General features: G+C 36.8%; 1 protein-coding gene across 2 annotated transcripts in view; it reads left to right on the top strand.

Moving 5' to 3' along the window:
* Positions 1–23,292, top strand: part of BBX (BBX high mobility group box domain containing) — a 291,476-nt gene that overhangs the window by 146,028 nt on the left and 122,156 nt on the right. Inside the window, exon 1 of one of the 2 annotated variants that reach the window (XM_081086561.1) lies at positions 14,554–15,124. The exons of the other annotated variant lie outside the window; for it this stretch is intronic. Coding sequence (XP_080942687.1) covers positions 15,092–15,124 — 33 coding nt within the window. The 5' untranslated portion in view covers positions 14,554–15,091. Of the gene's footprint in view, positions 1–14,553; positions 15,125–23,292 lie in introns of those variants that run through there. 2 annotated transcript variants of the gene reach the window in all.

Below are 23,292 nucleotides of genomic sequence, written 5' to 3'. Positions count from 1 at the left end.
ACATTAAAATAATAAATTTTATTCCACTTAATCAAGTTAATTTTATGATTCTGTTTTCTGAAATCATTTCTTGCAGATCATATATCTTCAAAGTTTCTACTTGTGACTCTTCTTTCTTGGTAGGCACAAGAAGATTAACATGGTTGGGAAAAGTTCTAAACATCAAATTATGACCATTGATGAAACTTATTAAAACTTTGGCAAATTGGAAATGCTACTTCCTGTTTAATGACTTTCAAGTGAAATGTTTGTAATCTTATATCTGAAATATTGAATTAAGAATGAGCCCTGGCTGGTTTTCTAAGGGGTTAGAGCATAGGCCCTCAGACCGAGGGTCTCAGGTTTGATATCTGGTTAAGGACACGTACCTGGGTTGAGGGTTCATCCATGGCCTCTGTCCAGGCACCTGTGAGAGGCAACCAATGGGCGTGTGTCTCTCACGTTAATGTTTTTTTCTCTTTCTCTCCCCTCCTCTTCCTTGCTTCCACTCTCTTAAAAAAAAAAAAAAGAAGAAGAAGGGAAAACATGTCCTCAGGTGAGGATTTAAAAAAAGCAGATGTCTTAGAGTCACTTGTGTGAGATTTTAGGGATCTGTTCACCTTAGCTCCCCAAGTGTAACATAAGTGTATTCTTTTATTTATTCTTATATAACTCTTACACAGGTTATTTGTGAAATATTACTGTTATTCTGAAATCACAGTTTGAAAAGTAAATGTTGGGAGGATTAATAGAATCTTGTTAGTAGAAAGTTCCTAGCTATTTTATAGACATGATGCAAAGTGGTCTTTTAAGTAAAAAGGGGATTTAGGTTAATACATGACTACACTTTTTAAGCAGTTGAATGTAGCCTTTCTTGGAAAGAACCTAAGTTGAAAATGTTTTGTAGTCTAGGTAGAAACTTCATGGAAGGTTTACAATGCTTCTTGAAACTGTCGAGTTATGTATTGTCACTGGTTCTTCAAAATAGCATCACCTAAGTACAGTATAATATGTGAATTATTCAGAGGCTGAAGTTGAGGGTGTCATATAAAAGCAACTGGAAGAGGAAAAATGTACTATGGTGTGTTGTTTTTTTTTTATTAAGTGCTGTAGACTGTTGGAATAGAGTATGACATATTAATTAAACTATCCGGGAAAATATTATGAACTTATGATCAATTTTTTCATAGGTCTGAATGCATTCTTAGTTCTCATATATTGTTTTGCCTTTTTTTTTCAAGGTGCCTGGCAAGGCAGTAAATGCTCAGTATATTTATTTTGAATGTTAAATGACTATTGATCATTTAATAAAATGAATTTAATGAAGTCAATTTTAATGAAACAATATTTATATTTTGTGAGAAGTGTCAATGATTTGCTTTCTTGTTTTTAAAAAATATTAACTGAATTAACTTCAGTTGCTTTAAGGAGTGATACCTTTTAGACCAGTGGTTCTCAACCTTCTGGCCCTTTAAATACAGTTCCTCATGTTGTGACCCAACCATAAAATTATTTCCGTTGCTACTTTATAACTGTAATGTTCCTACTGTTATGAATTGTAATGCAAATATCTGATATGCAGGATGGTCTTAGGCGACCCCTGTGAAAGGGTCGTTCGACTGCCAAAGGGGTTGTGACCCACAGGTTGAGAACCGCTGTTTTAGACTTTTTTCAATGATGAATGAAAATGAAAAATTAACCCCGTGGATGACTTTGCACTAGTCCCAACTTTGAACAAGTTCTGAGACCTTGAGCAAATTTATTAACTTGGAACTGAATTTGTTTTTCTTTCAATGAGAAAGTTAAATTGGATAATCTTCAAAGTTTGTTTTTAACTCTATAAAATCTGCGTTTTTAGAATGAAGAACAAAGTAGGAATTCAAAATGTTTGAGTGTTCCTGTATCAAGTTAGATGAGGTTAATAAGAGGAGTTCCACATTCAGTAAGCTTTTAGCAGAATTTTGATGAGAATAAAAGAACCTTTTGGTAGGAAAACAATCCTTATGAACATGCGAATCCAGTAGAAATGGTACAGAGAAGCTTTACAGTAGCAAAACCTTGTTTGGGACATAATAACAATGAGATTTGTTTGATTAGAACAGTTTTCTTGGGATAAGATAGTGAGTTTTCATATTCTGTGTCTGAAAGCTCAATTTCTGGTAAAATGGCTATTTGAAATCTGTTTTTAATAAAAGTTTATTCTACTTTTTTTTAAAAAACCTCAGCATTTTTGCTTTAGTACCTACTTACTCTGGGCCCCTCTAAACCACAGGAATTACATTATTCATTTCCTCCTTAACTGAGTTGTATAGTTTTCTCACAAAATTAAGAGCACAGCCCAAGTTAAAAAACTGTCAGGTTGTTGGAGAATGAGAGTAATACTGATGAAGATCAAAGTGTGTCTCCTTTATAATAAGATTTTCCTTTTTTACAAGTTGCTCTTGGTAAGTGAACAGGTTATTAGTAAGACCACTTAACATTTTTTTTTCCTAGAAATATCTCTTATTCAGGATAACATTTGTGTATAATAAGTTATCTCCAAAATTAGTGTAACATATTACATATAGAATTATTTTAAAAAATTAAGAAGCCTATTTGTCAGAAGTATATTTTGTCATCTCTAAATATGTATTTTTCTTCACTTGGTAGCTTCTTTTTAGCTGAAAGACTCATAAACAGTTGGTACAAAAAAGGAACTGTCTTCAGTGACAGTCTTCAAGTATTTATTTATCTTGGAGGATAGACATGAACTGCTTTTCACAGAGTGGTATGACCATAAATGTAAAGTTAATTACTCTCTCTTAAAAGAAAAAAAAAGAGCATCCAAATTTACGTATTTGAAATTTGACCAAAACCATTAATAATACGATGATACATTTTTCAAGGGAAAAGAGCCTATAAGTAAATCATCTGTTGTAATGCCTTAAAAGTTGGAAATAAGTGTTAAAACTTGAAAAATGAGGCATTCTCATGTAAATATATTTGGAAATTTTCATACTGTGTAAGTAATATTTAAAACTGCGCTTATTGATTCCACTTGATGCTTTTAATAAGTGCCACTTACACCTTTGCTCCAGGAAGGTGTGTGTGTGTGTGTGTGTGTGTGGTGTGTGTGAATGTTCTTTCACATACACACACTGTGTAATTCCTAAGCCATTGCCTCACTACTTTTTATAAATTTTTCACAAATTATTCCTAGTGTATAATAACAACATAAAAAGATATCCTTTGTAATGACTTTAAATTTATATATCTTTGCAAAGTTTTAGGCTGGAAACCTTTGCACTAGTAATAACTTTGGGATTCTTGACATTTAGCTGGATGACTGATCCCAGTGTCTACAGCTGCCAAGTAAACGGAAGACATTGAGGCGTGTGATGCATAGAATTGCTTTGACTCAGTCTGTCCCCTGGCAGTGCTTGCAGCCTGGTGGCAGCAGTACCAAATCTATGCACTTACAAGTTTGAAAGCTGCTTTTCTTGGGCTCCCACAGCAGTTTGTATAGATGAGGAGCCAAAATGAGCTGTCTATAGAGACTTTCTCAAAAGCAATTCACTTAGAACCTACAAAGAACCCCTTTTAGATTTGGTACCATCTCTGCACTCCTCAGACTTCTGGTAAAGCCTTTGCTGAACAAGTAATGTTAGGGACAGGCCTGGTAAGTTTTGTTGTGCTCAAGTCTGTTACAGAGTCTTCAAGAAATACAGCCTGAGAATAATGTAGAATTAGAGAGGCCTCTCCAGGGCCAGATGGAGGGAACCGGAGAGTCTCAGAGGTTAAGGTGATTTAGCCAAGTCGGTGTTTGAATCCAAGTTTTTCAGACTTTCACTTGTGTGTCAGAAACATGGTCCCAAGAGTAATAATAAATAGCAAAATTAAAAGTTCAGTAGAAGTGCCTGAAATCTCACAGGAAGAAATAGATAGATAAAAAGTCAGACCTTGGAATTTGGAACTGATTCAGAGCTGAAAGAATGTATGGTTTGTATATACTTATTTGGTGCAATGATGAGAGGTAAAAGATGATGGATTTACAGAAAACAAAAGGTTTTCTTCTCAAATTCTAAAGGTCAGTCTGTGCACTTCTGTTTATCAGCCGTCACATTTCAAGCACCCGTTGAGGAAGCGGTGCCTTCTCAGCTAACACAAACTCATTGCAGAAATGGCTTCTTTTGCGTCTCTCAGTCAATGACAAATGGTTCTCACTTTTGTAACTGGTGGGTCTGTTCCCTGGTCTCTTGGTTCCCTGGTCGAAATCACTGATGTAACTTGCTCCATAGAAGCTGCTTTGCCCCATCTTGCTATTTTTTTCTTGGAGGACTATGAAGAAACTCCCAGTTTTGACACCTTTTCGTGCACACCTGGACAGTGTTACCACATGTACCTTTTAGATTAAAAATGCAACAGTAGGACTGTAAGAAGAATTCAATGGAAATATTCCATTTCTTTTTGGAGGAAGAATAAAAAGGCAGTGAGATATACTGGAAAGAGTTCTAATTTTGTGGTCAAGAAACCTGGATCTTAACTTCTCTTATTAGTTTAGTTACTGTAAGCTAACCTTGGACCCCTAAGAATCCTGTTATTTGGAGGACACAGTGACCTCCAGGGGCTGGATTTGCAATCCCTAACAATTCTATAAAATGAGCGTTTCATTTTTCCACGGAAGCCAATTACAACAGGTTACACACAACTCTTTTCAAAGTCAAAATGTCATTCCATCTGTGAGTTAGGATGCTCTCCAAATAAATGGATCATTTCAGTTTAGCATTGTGGGAATCCAAAAATATCTAGATAATTGGAAGCTTAAAAAAAAATGTGTGGACTGCTTCTGAAGGCAAATTATTGAATCTATAATAGGAAAATCTAGGTAGATGTGGATTTTGTCTGATTAAGTCTAGCCCTAAACTTTCATCTTAATTATCACAGACTAAAACTATAAATATCAGGTTGTACATCTCAGCCTTTTACTTTGCCTCGATTTTATATTTACTCCACATTAATTGTTTATTAATTTCAATTTAATTGCTCATAACTTGTGTGACTACCACCTTTCATGGTAAAAAAAAAAAAAAAAAAAAAAGAAAAGGTCTTTGCAGCTTACACATGCAGGGTCACGGTACTGCTTTAAAGGCTTTGCTGGTAACCCTATTGATTTTCTAAATATCAGATGTTGCTTATTTAGACCAAAGAAATTTATTTTCATATAACATAGAGCAATGATTAACAGTAATTACTGTCCTAATCTTTTATTATTACGAACCGAATGGATGATAACAGCACATTTGTCAAATTGGGATCTTCTTTCTAACTTGTACATGCTGTCATTATAAATCTTGGGCCCTTTAGCAGATAATTGGGCTCTTCCCTATTCTCTGTGGTGATGCCAGAGGCTCAACTCAAGATTTAAAATCAATATTATTAGTCAGAGGTGTGTTTTTAAAAAATGACATGTTGTCCACCAGCTCAGTTGGTAATTGGTAAGGAAATGCCAAAAGGGACAGCTATTTCCTCAGAGTAGCTATTTATTTTCATTGAGATACATGGACACATAACTTTATGTTACTTTCAGGTTTACAACATAATGGTTTGATATATGTATAATTGCAAAATCTTCACAATAAGTCTAATTCACATCATCACCGCACAGAGAGATTTTTTTCTTGTAATGAGAACTTTTAAAATCTACTCTTAACTTTCAAATACTTAGAACAGTAGTATTAACTATAGTCACCATGCTGTGTATTATATCCCCAGGATGTATTTATTTATTTTGTAACTGAAAGTTTGTACCTTTTGATTACCCAGAGCAGCTTTTCTAAAGATTGTTTATCATTTAAGTGTAAGCAGAGAAACTTTATAAAAACATCCACTAGATGGCACTTTATAATTGTGTTTAAAATCAGCCCTGAAGCATTCTTATTCTTGACTAAAGGGTATAACAGAAAAAGAAAACGTCTTTCTCTGAAGGTTGATTGGTTGTTTATGAGCATCTGGACTCATAGAAACTTGAAAATCATTTTAAAAAGTGAAAAGTTTCTATCAACATTTTGTTGTATAACCTGTTCATTGTTTCTACAACATTCCTGACATGTTCTCAAACACAATATGACATTGATAATCTATATTAGTAATATTGGGAGGGAGTCTGCTTTTCTAACCATTTTAAATTCTTAATTTTATAAGAATATGGCAAGTATGGAATAATGGTCATCTATTAGACTACCCACCAGTAGGAAAATAATATATGTTTTCTGGCAAGTGTAGGACATTGCGCTTGTAACAGATAGAGATTATATATTCAGTGTGGTTCCAAAGTTCTTTTTAAGTTAAGGTTCTAAGAATCACTGTCCTGATCCTATGGAAGATTTTTACTATTTGATTTCTTTTTCCAAATAGTTAATTTTATTCTTAACATTGTCTTCAAGTTTATGAATGATTTGATTAATCTCTGATCAGCCAATTAGTATTTTTAAAAGTTTATTGTTTCTGAAAGCTTACCCTAATGTTTCCTTACATTTTTATTTTTGAATTATTTGTGTTTTAAGTTAAAGTTACAAAATAAAGTTAGGGAAAAGAAGGAAAATGCATTCTTAATCCTGTCATACAAAGAAATGTTTTGAACAATTTAGCTTTCATTTTCCCAGGCTTTTTTCTTTGTCTATGCATATTTATCATTTCTTTTTTATAAAAAATAAATCATAATGCCTGTTTTTTTTCCACTTAATAGCTTATCTCAAACATGTATTCATGTCAAGAAAAGTATTTTTATAGAATTCTTATTACTATGAATTTTCTCTTTTCAATCTCCCACTGTTTATATTTAGGTTTCTGCATTTTTTTTCTACTCATAGAATTTCAAAGTGCAGAGGTATTTCTTTACTTATAATATTTGTAATGACAGTACTGTATTAAAGTAGCATGAATCAAACTGGCACAGCATCAGTTTATAGTCAGTTCTCAATAATGTTGAATGAATTTGTTACTTTTTGGTTCTGTGAGGTAAATGATTAGTAGTTGTTAATTGTAGTTTATTTCAAGTTGATTTGAACCCTTATATTCTGTGATTAATTATAACAATGATAATAGTGAATCCTCATATACATTTACTTTATAAAAGGTACATATATGCAAGGCAGTACTGTAAGTAGTTTGTGTATATATAGACAAATTGGTTTAATCCTCACAATGTGATAGGTACTATTGTTGCCCCTTTTTTAAAAAAAATGTATTTTATTGTTGACAGTAATACAAATGTCTCCCATTTTGTGCTGTTTTGCTTCCCTCCATTCAACCCTCGCCCCACCCCAAGCCTTCCCAATGCTATTGTCTGTCTCCATGGGTTATGCATATATGCACATATATTCTTTGGTTAATTTCTTCCTCTGTCTCTCCCCCCCCTCCCAAAGTTTATTATTCTGTTCCATGCATCCATACTTCCGGGCCTATTTTATTCATCAGTTTATTGTGTTTTTTAGATTCCACTTATAAGTCAGATCATGTGGTATTTGTCTTTCTCTAACTGGCTTATTTTGCTTAGCATAAGTCTCCAGGTCCATCCATGCTGCTGCAAAGGCTAAGAGATCCTTCTTTTTAACTGCTTCACAGTATTCCCTTGTGTAAATGTACCACAGCTTTTTTTATCCACTTATCTGCTGCTGGGCACTTGGGCTGTTTCCAAATCTTAGCTATTGTAAATAATGCTGCTATGAACATAGGGGTGCATATATTCTTTCTGATAGGTGTTCGGGTTTCTTAGGTTATATTCCCAGATGTGGGATCACTAGGTCAAATGGCAGATCCATTTTTAATTTTTTGAGGGATCTCCATACTGATTTCTACAGTGGTTGCACCAGTCTGCATTCCCACCAGCAGTGTATTAGAGTTTCCTTTTCTCCACATCTTCACCAGTACTTGTAATTTGTTGATTTGTTGATAGTAGCCATTCTGGCAGGTGTGAGGTGTACCTCATTGTAGTTTAAAAATTTACATCCCCCTTTGATTAATGACTGAGCATTTTTTCATGTGTCTATTGGCCATCTGTTATGTCCTCTTTGGAGAAATGTCTTTAGGTCCTTTGCTATTTTTTAACTGGCGAATATGTTTTCCCATACAGTAGGTTGCCTATTCATTTTGTTGATGGTTTCTTTTGCTGTGCGGAAGCTTTTCAGTTTGATGTAATGGCCCATCTGTTTATTTTTCTCATTGTTACTCTTGCCCTAGGCATTGTATCAGTGAAAATTTTGCTATGTGAGATAGCAAAATTGTACTATGTTTTCTTCAAGGATTTTTATGGTTTTATGATTTATTTTTAACTCTTTTATCCATTATTGTCCCCCTTTTTATAGATAAGGTTGCTAAGGCACAGAGAGGTTAGATTATTTGCTCCAGGTCACACAGTTAATCTGTTCTTCTAGGTTTGTGAATCCAGGCAAAAATAGAGTTCACACTGTTAACCTTTATGCTCAACTACATGAAGCACTAGATATAGGCAAGGTGAAGTTAAGCAGATGGTGTGGGATTTCTTTCAAAACTGTATTTAAGGGCTTCATTGAAAAGACTAGAGATTTATGTGGTTCCTTTTAAAATGGTTATTAATGTCATCAGATCTCCTTATTGAATGAGGTACTGCAAGTTGTAAAGTTCTTTTTTAAAAAAATATATATATTTTTATTGATTTCAGAGAGTAAGGGAGAAGGAGAGAGAGATAGAAACATCAATGATGAGAGAATATCATTGATCGGCTGCCTCCTCCACACCCCCTACTGGGGATTGAGCCCGCAACCTGGTCATGTGCCCTTGACCGGAATCGAACCTGGGACCCTTCAGTCCACAGGCTGATGCTCTATCCACTGAGCCAAACTAGCTAGGGTAGTTGTAAAGTTCTATACAAATTACAGTTATGCTATATACCAAATGCTTTCTTTTGTGAAGATGACACAAAGTTATATAATTTTTAACTCGTATAAAATTTTTAGTTCATGCTAATCTATACTAATAAAAGAGTAATATGCAAATTGTTCACGACACCCTCACAGTCACAACCGGATATGCTAACTAGTCACGACCAGTATGCAAATTGACCATCATTCCAACACAATAAGAGGGATATGCTAATTAGTCCTAATATGCAAATTAGCCACGGCCAGTATGCAAATTAACCATCATTCCAACACACAAGATGGCTGTCCCCATGTGGTCAAAGTTGGCTGCCCCCATGTGGCCACAACATGGCCTCCACAAGATGGCCTGCAGGGGAGGACAGTTGGGGGCAATCAGGCCATCAGGGGAGGGCAGTTAGGGGTGACTGGGTCTGCAGGGGAGGACAGTTGGGAACGACCGGGCCGGCAGGGGAGAGCCGTTGGGGGCGACCAGGCTGGCAGGGGAGGGCAGTTGGGGGTGACCGGGCCAGCAAGGGAGGTCAGTTGGGGGCAACCGGGATGCAGGGGAGGGCAGTTGGGTGCGATTGGGCCAGCAGGTGAGAGCAATTGAGGGTGTTTGGGCTGGCAGGGGAACAGTTAGGCATCGATCAGGCTGGCAGGGGAGTGGTTAGGGGGTGATCAGCCTGGCAGGCAGAAATGCTTAGGGGCAATCAGGTAGGCAGGCAGGTGAGTGGTTGGGATATCCCTCAAGGAGTCTCAGATTGGAGAGGGTGCAGGCTGTGCTGAGGAATTTTGTGCACCGGGCCTCTAGTTCAATGTATAGTACCCATAATTTAGGCACATGGAGTTTTCTGGGCTTTGAGTCAGAGCAGGCTACATCCAAGTCAGGCTGCTCTGTAAGTGAAAGCTGCGTGGCTCTCTGGCTGCAGATGCATTTTTTAAATGAACATTATTAAGTACCTGATACATGCCAAGTATAGTAATGGTACTAAGCATAAAGATAAATAAAATATAGCATGTTGGGTAGCCATCAGCATAAAAAGATTGCAAAAGCAGCAGACTTCTGTGATAGTGCTTGGTCACTTGCTTTTAGGCTTGTCTCTTTATAAAATGGAAAAAATGAGCGCAAACAAGGAGACCTTAGTTCAGTCCAGGCTTTGTCTTCCCGCTGAGTCTGAAAAAGCTCCTCTCACCTTGATGATACATGCCTAAAGTTTCTCCATGAAGAGTTAGTCATTAAAAATTACTTTTTGCCAAAACCATTTTTAAAATGAGTGTTAATTTATCATTTTAGTTAATGCCCCTTGTCTCATTGGAACAGCCCAGTCTGTGACAGCCTGGGAGGAATCGGAACTGGCATTTTAAAACAGAAAGTCTGGTAGCAATTAATTGCTCCAGTAAGAAAGTCAAGTCTGAGTCTTAGGGATCAAGGAAGGCCGGAGGAACAAGTGTATAGCACATAATTCAACCTGACAACTGTGTCTTATTTTTGGATGATGGAGGACCGAAGTGGCCAAACCTTGCTTGCTCATTGGCCACATGGGGCTTGTTTGGCTCCTGGAAGGTCTGGAAAAGTTGTTCGGAGAGTAGAGTTGAGAGGTGGCATAAATGAACACATCTGGCTTCCCAGTTTTAACTCATTTACTATATCAAGGAGTATTTCTTCCCACGGTAAAATATGCTGAAATCTGAACAGAATTTCAGAAGCCCAAGATTCCTAAAAAGAAGCCCAGGAGTTTATGTGGCAGTAGACATGTAAAAAGCAAGGGTGAAGTGGTTTCCAACAAAGTGAGAAGTTACCACTCCCCAGGGAATGTTTGAAAATTTGTGGGACATTATCTCAGCGATTGGGGGATGCTGCCACCTGCAATTGAGGGTGGGGGTAAGAGGATGCTGAAGGAGCTGAGATGTATTTTGACTCGGCATTGAGTGAAACAGTATTGCCTAGTAAAGAATTGTCCCACCCCAAGTGCCAAAAGCATCCTCACTAAGAAATGCTGACTTACAGTATAGGATTAAAGTAAGCTATAAATTAAGCTGAACTAGATCAGTAATTGAAAGTTTGAACTCTTAGGACTCTGAGGATAAATGCTATATGTATATGTAAAGAATAAGGAAGATGGTGCTATGATCTTGTAGAAATATTTTATTGATGTTAATTATCTTGTGGATAGTTTTGCTCAATTTTTGCTCAGTTGCTTACAGAGGGTAAATTTTATTTTCTAATCTCAGAGTAAACCTAGGAACAGGGGGCTGTAGATATAAATTCCCAGAATCAAACTCCTGCTGGCTAGAAAAATTGGTTTACATAATGGAGTACACTGTACCTATAGCTACACCTAAAGCATGTTCTCGGCAGCCGCCGATAATGTAATTAAAGACAAAATGATACACATATTGTCTTTGTAGTTAGGAAAAATTGGGTTTTGTAAATGTACTACAGATAAAAGTAATTTGGTTCCTTTTTTAAAATCAGATGGTGAATAAATTCATGAAGGAACATGGTTGGGAGTGAGTGAGGTTGAAGGAAGAATAAAAGACAACGTTGTTGGAAACCTTTCTTAAGAAACATTTAACTAGTTTCCTTTCAATGTTATATGTTACTGAGATTACAGATGATTCACTGAGATTTCTTGAGCCATCTCCCACATTTATCTCCAAGTTTAGTTATTTCTAGGACAGTTCACTTATTTATTTATTTTTTTAATATCTTTTTATTGACTTTAGAGAGATGAAGAGAGAGAAACATTGATGTGAGAGAGAATCATTGATTGGCTGCCTCTACACACCCCCCGCTGGGGATCAAGCCTGCAACCCAGGCATGTGCCCTGACCAAGAATCAAACTGACGACCAGTTGGTGCATGGGATGATGCTCAACCAAGTAAGCCACATGGGCCAGGGCATTTTCAGCATTTATTGAATGCATTCTTTGTAATATGTATGCTTCTGTCAAGTGTGAAAGACACACCTGCAAACATGAAAGTATCTACTCAAGGTAATGTCACCCTGGCCATGATATTAAAATACTATGGGGCCTAGGGAACACTCTAGCTAATAACTCTGGCCTTTCATCACAGTATGAAAATCATTAAAGTTCCCTGGAAATGAGACAGCATAGTGTTTCTACTCTCCCACTAGCTCCAGAGCATTGACTAATAAGCTGGATGACTGTGGTATAAACAGACAACTGAATTTTTAAATTCACTTGTAATTAGCATATGATACGTAGAGAATCTGCTTTATTTTTATGTATGTAGTCAAGTGTATGCATCATTTTTTTTAATGCATCATTTCTTAATACTCAAACTATAAAATCTTCCACAGTAATTGAACTACAGACTAAGAGTCCATTTGCTGTAGTTCCTGTCATTGTGTGGTGAAGCAGTTAATTTTGAGCAGGTGTAAAAAGATGCCACATGGTCACAGGCAAGACCAGACAGAGAAAATGACTTTCCACTGCAGCATATTGATTTGGTACCTCAGCAGCCTGCTACTTTGTTCTTTATTAAATTATACTTAAAATATTTGATTTTAAAATAATGTACTGGCTTTCTCTTTAGCTTATAAAATAATACATGTCAAAAACACTAAAAAGCATGAATACAAAAATGGAAATTGCCCTTAATACATATTCTATTCCATATTCATTGTGTGCTTTTTGGTGTTTATCCTTCCAGTGTTTTTTCTAGGCATAGATACACTTATACAGTTTGTTTTCTTCTAGATCAGCATCATGGAGTATAAATGTTACTGTAAGTGCATTTAAGGAACAATTTTTTTCATTTATTGATGTTATAACCTAATTCCTATGCTCTTGTTAGAGTTTTCTTCCTATTTTAGTATTTTATTCACAACAATGGAACAATTCAGGGTTTGGTATGCAGACAGAGGTTAGGGGCAATCAGGCAGACAGGGAGTTGAGCAGTTAGGAGCCAGTGGTCCCGGATTGCGAGAGGGATGTCTGATTGCCGGCAGTGGGATCGGGCCTAAACCAGCAGTTGGACATCCCCCGAAGGGTCCCAGATTGGAGAGGATGCAAGCCGGGCTGAGGGACATCCCCCCTCCCCTGTGCACGAATTTCTTGCACTGGGCCACTAGTCCTATATAATAAAAGGCTAATATGCAAATTGTCCCCTTGACCTGGAGTTCCACTGGGAGTTCCACCAGGGGTTGGGTCCAGCCGGCTCCCCCCACCCCCAGCCGGCCCCACCCCTGATTGTCCCGCTGGCCCTCCCTGCCTGATCAGCCCCGATCAGGGTGGGCTGGCCAGACCCCACCAGTGCATGAATTTGGTTCACTGTGCCTCTAGTCAAAGATAAGAGCTTTCCCCATAATTGTACCATGTCAGTTAACTCTTGTTTCTATCTTGATTACAAGATCCACAACAATAGCTGTTGAAGAAAGTATTTTTGAATAAATGATATAATAATGTATTTATCTTCCCTAATTGTTTAAAATGGACTATGGAGACACTGGTGATATTTTTATTGTTTTAAATTAGGCTTATTACATTATTGAAGCTATATATTATCATTAGACTTTTTTTGATGTATTATAAAATGTGAAAGCTTGAGAATAGATTTTGTTTTCAAATATGAAACTTAAACTCTGTTTAGGTTTAAGGTGTTCAAAATTTTTCTCATAGTTGCAGTATGTTTTGCTGAGCTAATAGTCCCCACCTGGGGAGATGCTGAATGTTTCCCTGGGAATGTCTGACACCACACAGAAGGAATTGAAACGTCTGCCAGGTGGTCACATGGATGCTGTTATAGGACAAGTTCTCATATTGTCATCGCAGGCAGAAATATCCCAGGCAGCAGCAGTGCGGAGCATTAGCAGCCACTTCTAGGCTGACAACTAAAAGCTAATAACTCACATGATTGAATTTCAGGGAACATTTTTCCCATAGTTGGGAGTGGGTGCCTAACTGAACCATTGATGTCAGCTATGAACAGTGAGAAAAATGCTCTTCTAAGATCAAAGACACATAACTGTATTTGGAATTTGTTCAAGAATAGTAACTTTGCGATTACAAACATACTTTTAACTGTGGTATTTTGTTATCTGTCTTCAAAGGAGAACTTCTTGTTGATAGTTAGACCGCTTCCTGCCTTTCATCTTTTTTTCTGACTGTGGACAAAGGCGAAAAGTAAGGCAGCACCATAGTAGTGATGCTCTTTTTAAAAAAAAATTTGTATTTTATTTTATTTTTTCCATCACCATTTATCCCCTCTATGCCCTCTTCCACCTCCACCCACCCTCTCCACAATCACCACATTGTTGTCCATGTCCATGAGTTCTCTTTTGTTTTTTCATTTTTGCTTAGCCAGACCCCCTCCCCACACACATGCGGACACACACACACACACACACACACACACGCGCGCGCGCGCGCACACACGTACACTAGATCTGTCTGCCTCCTCTCTATCTATGAGTCTGTCTCCATTTTGCTTGATAGTTCAATTTGTTCATTAAATTCCACATATGAGTGAAATCATATGGTACTTTTCTTCTCTGACTGACTTATTTCACTTAGCATAATACTCTCCAGGTCCATCCATGCTGTCACAAAGGGTAAAGTTGTTTTAAAATATGGGCAAATGAATTAGGCATTTTAGAAAGTAAATTTGGCTCTTGTAGAAATGCAGTTGTAACTTTTGAATGGCTTTCAGATTATTTCCTGCCAGATCAGTAGCAGAGGTTAGTGGTATAATCTGCAGAGAACCTGGAGGATGGAAAATAAGAATGTATAAGCTTTAGGAGCCAGGACCTTATCGCGACCAACAGGAGGCTGCCAGCATGGAAAAGCAAGTTTTAAGAAATAGAAAACCCTTCTGACAGGAGACAGCATTTGACAGAGTAAAGACACTGATTTGTCAGGTTGGTAAGGTTCTTGTTCTTGGAATTAGCCTAAAGCTGCCTTGATCTGCTTAACCAGATGGTATTTAATCAGGTGCTTCCTTAAAGGAATGTTGGAAGGTAGTAATTTGGGGCCATATTAGGCTAGTTGCAAAGTTATACTTGAACAACTTAAACAAGATGATATTTTCTAAATGAAATTGAAGGAAGAAAAGGGAGCAAAACTCATCCAAGATTGAACTCATCAGAATTTGCTGAAAATTACATGTGAAGGATACGCCATTTGCTTTCTTTCTCAGCCTTCATTTTTCTTCATCAGCTCTTGCCAGTGATGCATCTGTATGAGGGTAATGCAGGTTATCCTGCATGAGTAATGGACCCAGATTTCCACTTCTCTGACTCTGTGGTAAGGAATGTTTTACATGAATTCTGCCTGTGTCCTAGAGCATTTTGACTAACCCTGTGTTTGGGGCAAAAGTCCCAATTACCACAGACTCTTGCATTCCACTTTTCTGATTTTTATCTTTATTGATTTTCACTTAAAACAATGCAGGTTTTTGCTTTCCTACATTTTGTGACCATAAGGTTTTTTTGTTGGTATGTACATTTTTTTGAGATATTTTATTCTTTCATATAGCAAGAAACCTGGAAAATTATAAATTGCCGTAAAAATAGATAATTTGTTGTCTACTCTATCCTGCAGTGAATTTTCTCATTAGAATAAAAGAAAATTACCATTTAACAACTTTTCCTATATTGATCCAGTTCATTTCAGAACCTGAAAGTGGCAAAGAAACCAAGAGTTCATTCTGTTATCTTACTGTAAATAAATTTGGAAAATTTTAATTTTAAAAATACCAGTTTACCCATTTGTCTTAATGATAATACAACTTCAAAGCAATCTCAGGTTTATAATTTAGTTAAAAAACAAACCATCTAATAACAACAAAAACAACAATAATAATTAGCTCAAAAGGGACCCAAACTTTTTTTTAACAAACTCAGAGGAAAAGATTATTTAGTTTTAAACTTAACTTCTAGTGGGCTTAGTTTTTTAAATCTTTAAATTGATGGTGTTGTACTCTGATTTGTTAGGTCCCTTTCAATTCTAATATTGGAGTTTTCTGGTGAACCAAAATTTGTATCTCATAGAGTCCAATATCTAGAAATAAGCACAAGAAATTGATTGTTTTCCTTTCTCCATTTTAGCAGTGGTAGAGTCCAATTTTAATATAAGAATAACTTTTCATATTTTCCCCCCCTTTTTAATATGTTCAGAAGAATTCCATCTTTTTTTTTGGTGTTAGGCCAGTAATTTCTGACTGCAATGTGTTTTGGGAGCATCCTAACAAGGCCTTGGGAACAATAACTACAGAATTACAAAAGCTAGTTCTAGTGGTAGTGGCGTAGATCCTGTTATATGTATGAATGAAGTAGTTATAGCTCTTGCACCTCCTCCTTCTGCCCAACACACTTGCTTTACCCTACCCAGTGTGTGTGAGATTTGCAGTAATAAAGAAGACATTAGGATTTAGGGTTCCATATAGTTGTTTGGTAGCAGTGATACCTTTTAGATTAATCTCAGATTTTTTAAAAAAATACATTTTTATTGATTTCAGAGAGGAAGGGAGAGGGGGAAAGAGAGAAACATCGATTGGTCACCTCCTGCACACCCCTACTGAGGATCGAGCCCACAACCTGGGCATGTGCCCTGACTGGGAATCAAATCATGACCGCCTGGTTCATGGGCCGATGCTCACCCACTGAGCCACACTGCCTGGGTGAATCTCAGAATTTTTGAAAGTTAATATAACATAGACTCCAGGATGTTTGAGGGATATTAAATAAAGCAGGTCCTACTTATGAAATCATTAATCAATCAAAGGGGGAGGATTACCCAAGAAAATATTAATCTGGATTCTGTCTAATGTTTACTTGTTACATAGAAACCATTAAATGGCTCTACTGTTCATGTATCGGGCCGGTTTGGCTCAGTTGAGCGTCGGCCCATGGACTGAAGGACCCTGGGTTCGATTCCGGTCAAGGGCACGTACCTCGGTTGCAAGCTTGATCCCCGGCCCTGGTCCAGGCATGTACGGAGGCAACCAATTGGTGTTTCTCTCTCACATCAATGTTTCTCTCTCTGTGTCTCTCCCCCTCCCTTCCACTCTCTCTACAAATCAATGGGAAAATATCCTTGGGTGAGGGTTAACAACAACAACAAAGAAATCACTCTTTTAAAAAACCATTAAATAAACTCAAGGATGTTTAATAGCATGGCCCTTATAAACTACCAGGGTAAGGAAATCATTTCATTGTACTTCAAGCTCATAATGCTAATTAAAGTGAAGTTAGATTATACGAATCACTTTAGCAGTACAGGTACATGTCACTTGAACAAGAAAATCACAGGTTAAAGCTGACAAAAGTAATCATGTATTTTAACTCTGAGACCCTTAATCATCAGCAGACTTAATAGGACCCTTTTCAGTTTAATCCATTTTTTTTAAGTGTTGCAATTGCAGAATTTACTGTTTCCTCAAATGCTTCTAGAACCACCTGCACGTGGTCAAAGAAGTATTGAACAGCAATGGAGCATGGCAACTGGACCACTTGAGTCCAGATCTTGGTGTCCAATGGGCTAGTGTCCTAGCTGTGTTACCCTGGGCAGGTCCCTCTCTGTGCCTCAGTTTCCTTTTCTGTAAAAGGTGGGTGATTATAATTCCTTCTGCACAGAGTTGTTTTAAGGATTAAGCGAATTGATGATGATAGTTATAATAGTGCCCTTGGAGAATGATTAAGTCCAGAAAGAAAAAGGTAAAAGTCATACTATTCTATTTTCACTATTCTCTGTGCTTTGTTATCCATGAAATTCTATTTTTGGTTTTCAGTTTAAAACTACAAACCTTCCCTTATTTACAATAAAATGGAGCTTCCTAAGTGAAAAGTAAGTATTTGAAAAGAAAGTGTTTATTATTGTTTTCATTACATAGCATCCTTTTTTACTTTATAAATCCTCAATATTAGGTATAACATACTCAAATGGATATGTTACGACTGGAATTCTAATACATTAAAAAAGTTTTTAAACTGGTGTTGAAAGAGTAGTGACAGCAGTTGCCTGGACTAACAGCAATTGCCTGGACTTGACACAATTAATAATTTAGCATGTTTCAGTTGTCAAGGACAGACCCCTTTTTCTACTTTTCATGTATCCGGGTACTTGGAATTCCCCATTAATTTTTCATTATGAAGCTCTTCCCCTGTTCCAGCTGGTTCCCCTCTTGGCACATGAATGGTTTGAATTGATGTGAAGGGCCCCAGGATTTAAAGGCCCAGATTTTGCCACCTTTATTACTTGTCGGAGTTACAAATTTCCCAGTGTCATAGGCAGTTTTGCTCCAGATGTAACTTATATGATTTTTAATGTAAAAGTACGGCTAAGGTGATTCAGTCCTAACCAACCTGTTAGTGACCTGAATCTCCTAGTCTCTGAAAATTTAACGTCTCCATAATAAATCACACACTGAATTATTTATAAAGTAAAAAATTACTAGGGGCCTCCATGGCCTTGATTTGAAGCTATTAGGAATTGACTTTTTTTTTAAGGCAAAAAAAATGTTTTCCTGTATACTCCCTGTAAAGACGTTGGGAAGTCTTATTTAAATATTGGGAAAGTTATGTAATCTTACTATTGAATTCCAAGAAACTACATGGAACATGTTTAAAATGTTAGTGATTAAAAAACAACTTAATGAAGTTATACAAAATTCAAAATGTACCCAATTTTAGAATCCAGTGTTAGTTAATAGTAGAAGAGGGTTTGCATAAACTCTGAGAAAAAAAGTGTGGGTAAAACAAAATAAAACAGCTGTTAGAATTTTTAAAGACTCACCCATATAGGTAAGAAATTATAGTCAGTGTAACGGTTGTATGAGGGGCTGTGAAAGCTGACTTTTATCTTTATCTTCCTTGTAAGAAGTGAGAGAGGAGAATGAAGGCCAACATACAGGAGAGGGGGTGCTCTACAGCACAGCCTGGTCCCAGCTGGAGATACTGAAATAAAATCAAAGTGGAGGATGGTAATAATGGGCCTTCAAGGTCATCTGGACCAACCTTCTGATACTTGAAGACCTTCCACAGTTTTCCTGCTTCATAAATTGCTAATTTTGTCCTTGAACAGGCCTGGTTTTGAATTTTTCTCTTTTTCTGAGATGAAAATCAGGACTAGGTGCGGGGCATCCTTACTCTCAATCTGGCACTGGTGTTGGTTCCATAGTTCCCTGCTTCTCTCCATGCAAAAACTCTACAAGCAAGAGGAAAACGAGTGTGAGAAGCATAAAAATGTTATTAGACTTCATACCTGTCTCAGATCATCTTCGACCAGTTTTTTTGTGAATGCCAACAAAATTCCAGTTCTCCTTAAGGGTTACTGTCCCATAAAGTCCCAGCCAATTCTTCTTAAGTCAAGCCTGAGATTTCAGGACAGGCCAGCCACCTAACTTTTTTCCAGCTACCTCATCCTGTGGAGAGTTGTAGACCCTACCCCAGTCTTAAGTCACAACATAGCAAAGATCTGGGTACTTCTTTTCAGGATCTTTTCAAAAATTTATTTTTGCTGATGCCGGAATAAGAGAAGCCAGGTCACAGTTGGCAAAGTTTGTAGTTATGGCAAAGTTGGCAGTGACAGGAAATTCCTGGAACCTGGAGTTCATTCCTGGCTGTGTCCTCAGTGATGTTTAGGATTAGCCATTAGTTAAAGGGTTGATGGGACAAATTGGGGCCATTAAAGTGAATAAAGAGAATTATCTGAATTTTCCAGTGGTTTTGTAATTGCCAAGTATCCTGGTGCCAAGAATGTCGTCTTATTATATACTGTCTACTCCCTAATGGTTTGGAGCACAGTTGCTGCACTCTATTACATGCTGTCAAGTTCCCAAATTGTTTTACTATTATATAGATCTTATTTCACCAACAGGTCCTTTATTGGTACATCTCATCTTTTATATGTGTCATCTGTCTTCATGCTAGTCCATTAATCAGTCTTCAAAAGGCAGATTTGGGATCAGGAGGCCTTTGTAGAGGAGCTATATAAGAGCTGTAGGAGGAATTTGCCCACCTCTCAATTACAGATTTGGTAGTTATCAAAGCCAGACAGCTGAGAGAGCTCAGCAAGACTCAATGAGCCTTACCTTCCAGTCTGAGAAATGCCATAATGAGATATAAATAATGTGTCTGACATTTGTTATTAAAATTGTGACTTGTTTCTCTAAAATCAGGCTGATCAAGCATACTTTATTCACACCAGTTGGTTCTTTTCAAATTCTCACCCAGACTTACTTTTATTCTGTGTGTTATTACATATTTTTAAACCCAGTAAATACTTGTGCATATGGAAGGACCTCTTTTTGTCTAAAATATGTTCGGAGTATTGCTTAAAATTAAAAAAAATATTTGCAGTAAACACAGGAAAGAAATTGTGTGTTACTCTGGGGTTATATGGCAGATTTGTCAGTGCGCTTCCCTTACATGTTGTGTTGCATATGGAAGTGACAAGCTTTCGTGATATCCGTTAAATTGTAACCTGCCTATTGTGTTCAATGCAGAATGCTGAGTTTAGTAGAGAAATCATGCTTGTCCTACCCTGCCTCTCAGAATAATTAGATGGAGATGCTTGAGCTTTCCTTAAATAAAGCATGTTTGTTTTGAAAGACGCAGCACTCGTGGGCTGTCAGTCACAAGAGCTTCTGAGAGCACTTCAGGAGCTGTGATGGCAACATTTACAGAGTGCAAAGGGAAGAAAAGTACACTGAGTCACAGATACATATGCTTGCTTGTTCCACGACTGCCCCCCTTTCCCAATGTATTTAGTATGGCTAAAACCATAGGAAGGGCTGTTTTGAAATATAAATGGAAATTTGGAATCCTCTGGCTAAGTAAATGCTGAGAGACTAATTAAATGAAGAAAGGCTTGGAGACTAATTAAATGCTAAAAAGGATTGTAAAATGGAATTACTTTCCCTTCCAAAATAAATATATTGACTGTAAACTAAAGTCAGTGATAGTTAGATGGAAGAAAGTTTTTTGAGATTAATGTCCAAAACCTTTAGTCTGTGTCCCTGGTTTGCCTCTTAAAGGCTTTGGAAAGATTAAGTGAATGTCTCTGAGGCTTCCCTCCTTCAGCTGTAAAATGGACATACTTATATCCACTTCAAGGGTTGTGTAATATTAAGTAAATCAATGTCTGCAATAAAGGCTTTATAAGTTATAAAATGGTACATAATTGGGAAGTAGCAGTTAAGGAACTCCAGGGAGTTTTAATAGCACTACTGATTTTTTCTTATTAGAAAATATGTTTAGAACTTACTAATGAAGTGTATATTATAAAGTGCTTTATTATAAAAAGTAAAACAATTTCTTAGATATGTCATCAAAATAACTTCCATTGTGAAAAAGAACGCCAAAGAATAAATACATAGTGTGGGCATATAGATGGCACTGTAGCTCCTGATAGTGATTATGTATTTTGCCCACTAACCCTTGTGGCTGTGACAAATCACTGTGTGTGTGAGAGTACTCCCTTCCCCATGCCTCCTTTATGAAATGCCATGGTGTAGGTATGGAATGACTGGCTATAGATGCTCATTGCAAAATACTGTGGAGATTCCAGGTAGAAAGGAACTGAATTAATGAGAAATGGCCTTAGTAGAGTTAAGAATCCTACTCAGGGGGCACCAGGAGGTCACTGGTTTGATTCCTACTCATAGCACATGTCTAGGTTGCAGGCTGGATCAGCAGTGGAAGGTGTGCAGGAGACAGCTGATCAATGTTTCTCTCTCATTGATGTTTCTCTCTGTCTTTTCTTTACTCTCTCTGAAATCAATAAACACTTAAAACTAAAAAAGAATCTTTCTTAGGGGGAAATAATACCAAATTTGAAAATTCCTGGATTGAACTCAGTACACTGCACTTGGATGATTCTTTCTCCCTAAAATCAGTGAACACCGTGCTTTTATGATACAGAAGAGCTTCTTAAGTGATTTTCCAGGCGAGGTTTATATAGTTTATAATTCTTTATAGAGGGGCTTTTGTTTTCTTTATATTATACAGCATTACCTTAACCTTTTTATTTAAATAGGATGCTAGAAGATAGAGGGAGCAGATTTATGTAAATCAGGCTGTAAAAGAACACTCCCAGATGCCTCAGTAAACATGTATATAGTGGGTAATGTCTATTTTCATACTGTGCATGAAGAAGAAGTAGGATTGAATTAGGGTCATACTAAAGCATTTAACTACTTATGTTCTCTCTTTGGTAGTTTTTTATAAAGGAAAAGGCAAGCAAATACATAAATAGGAACTTTTTTTTGTTTTGTTAGTTTAATGACATGAGGAACTTTTTAAAACAAATGCCATAAATTTAATACATTTAGTAAATAAAGCAAGCTGTCAGTGCTTGGCACTGTGGCTAAAGCACATTCAGCCCAAACACCTAAAAGGAAAACACAGGAATGGTTAAGGATCTGAACAGGGCATTGTTCTGACTCTGGATCTGCAAATAACCACTTTGGTACCATGTGTGTTAAGTCAGAAAATGGGAATATATTTAAGAAAAAATGTCACTGAGTATGAAGCAAGTATGAAACAAATGACTTTTTGCTTAACTCTAGTTAGAAAATATAAATGTATCATAGCTTGCGAGGCATTCTAATTAATTTCCTTGGCAAAGGTGCAGTTTGATATATAAAATCATTAATTTCATGTGTTTTCAAGTACTATTTATTAAAATACATAGTATATTCAAGGCAGCATTCTTAGCATTTGGGACTATAAAGATAACACCCTACCTTCATATACTATGTAATATAGAAATTATGAGTTAACTCATTTCAAGTGTACCACATTGTAAAGCATTAGGCATTAAAGAAGCTAGGATAAGTTACTTCAATAAATACTATAACTACTAAAATGAGAAATATTGATTCTTTGGGAAAAAATAAAGATTTTTGTTTTTCAACCAATAAGACTTAGAGATTTTGCTTTAAGTGAACTAAATTTAACTGTAACTTAAATTATTTCCTTTTTTTAAATTAAAGAATAGTAGCATAGGAAAAAAGAGATTCCAAAAGGAGATATAGATTGATGGTTCTTAAATAACATCATATAAGCCTAAATCATAGAAATGAAAATATGATTCTTTTAAACTTGGACTATTTTAGATGAAGCTTAGTAGATTTACTTAAAAAAAAAATATATGTGTGGCCCTAGCCAGTTTGGCTCAGTGGCTAGAGCATCAGCCTGTGGATTGAAGGGTCCTGGGTTCGATTCCAGTCAAGGGCATATGACTGTGTTGCAGGCTCGATCCCTGGTGGGGGCATGCAGGAGGCAGCTAATCAATGATTCTCTCTCATCATTGATGTTTCTATCTCCCTCTCCCTTTCTCTCTGAAATCAATAAAAATATATTAAAAAATCCGTGTGATCTCCCCTAAAATTTAAAGGGCTTTGTGTAAACTGGTATATAGAAAATGAAATAATCAGTGTTCAGTGATGGGTGCAGGAGAAAAGGGGATGG

Source organism: Myotis nattereri (assembly GCF_964212035.1).
Source record: "Myotis nattereri genome assembly, chromosome: 3".
In the NCBI taxonomy this organism is placed as follows: Eukaryota; Metazoa; Chordata; class Mammalia; order Chiroptera; family Vespertilionidae; genus Myotis; species Myotis nattereri.
Note: the sequence above shows the minus strand (reverse complement) of the source record. Positions and strands in the feature narration are given on the sequence as shown.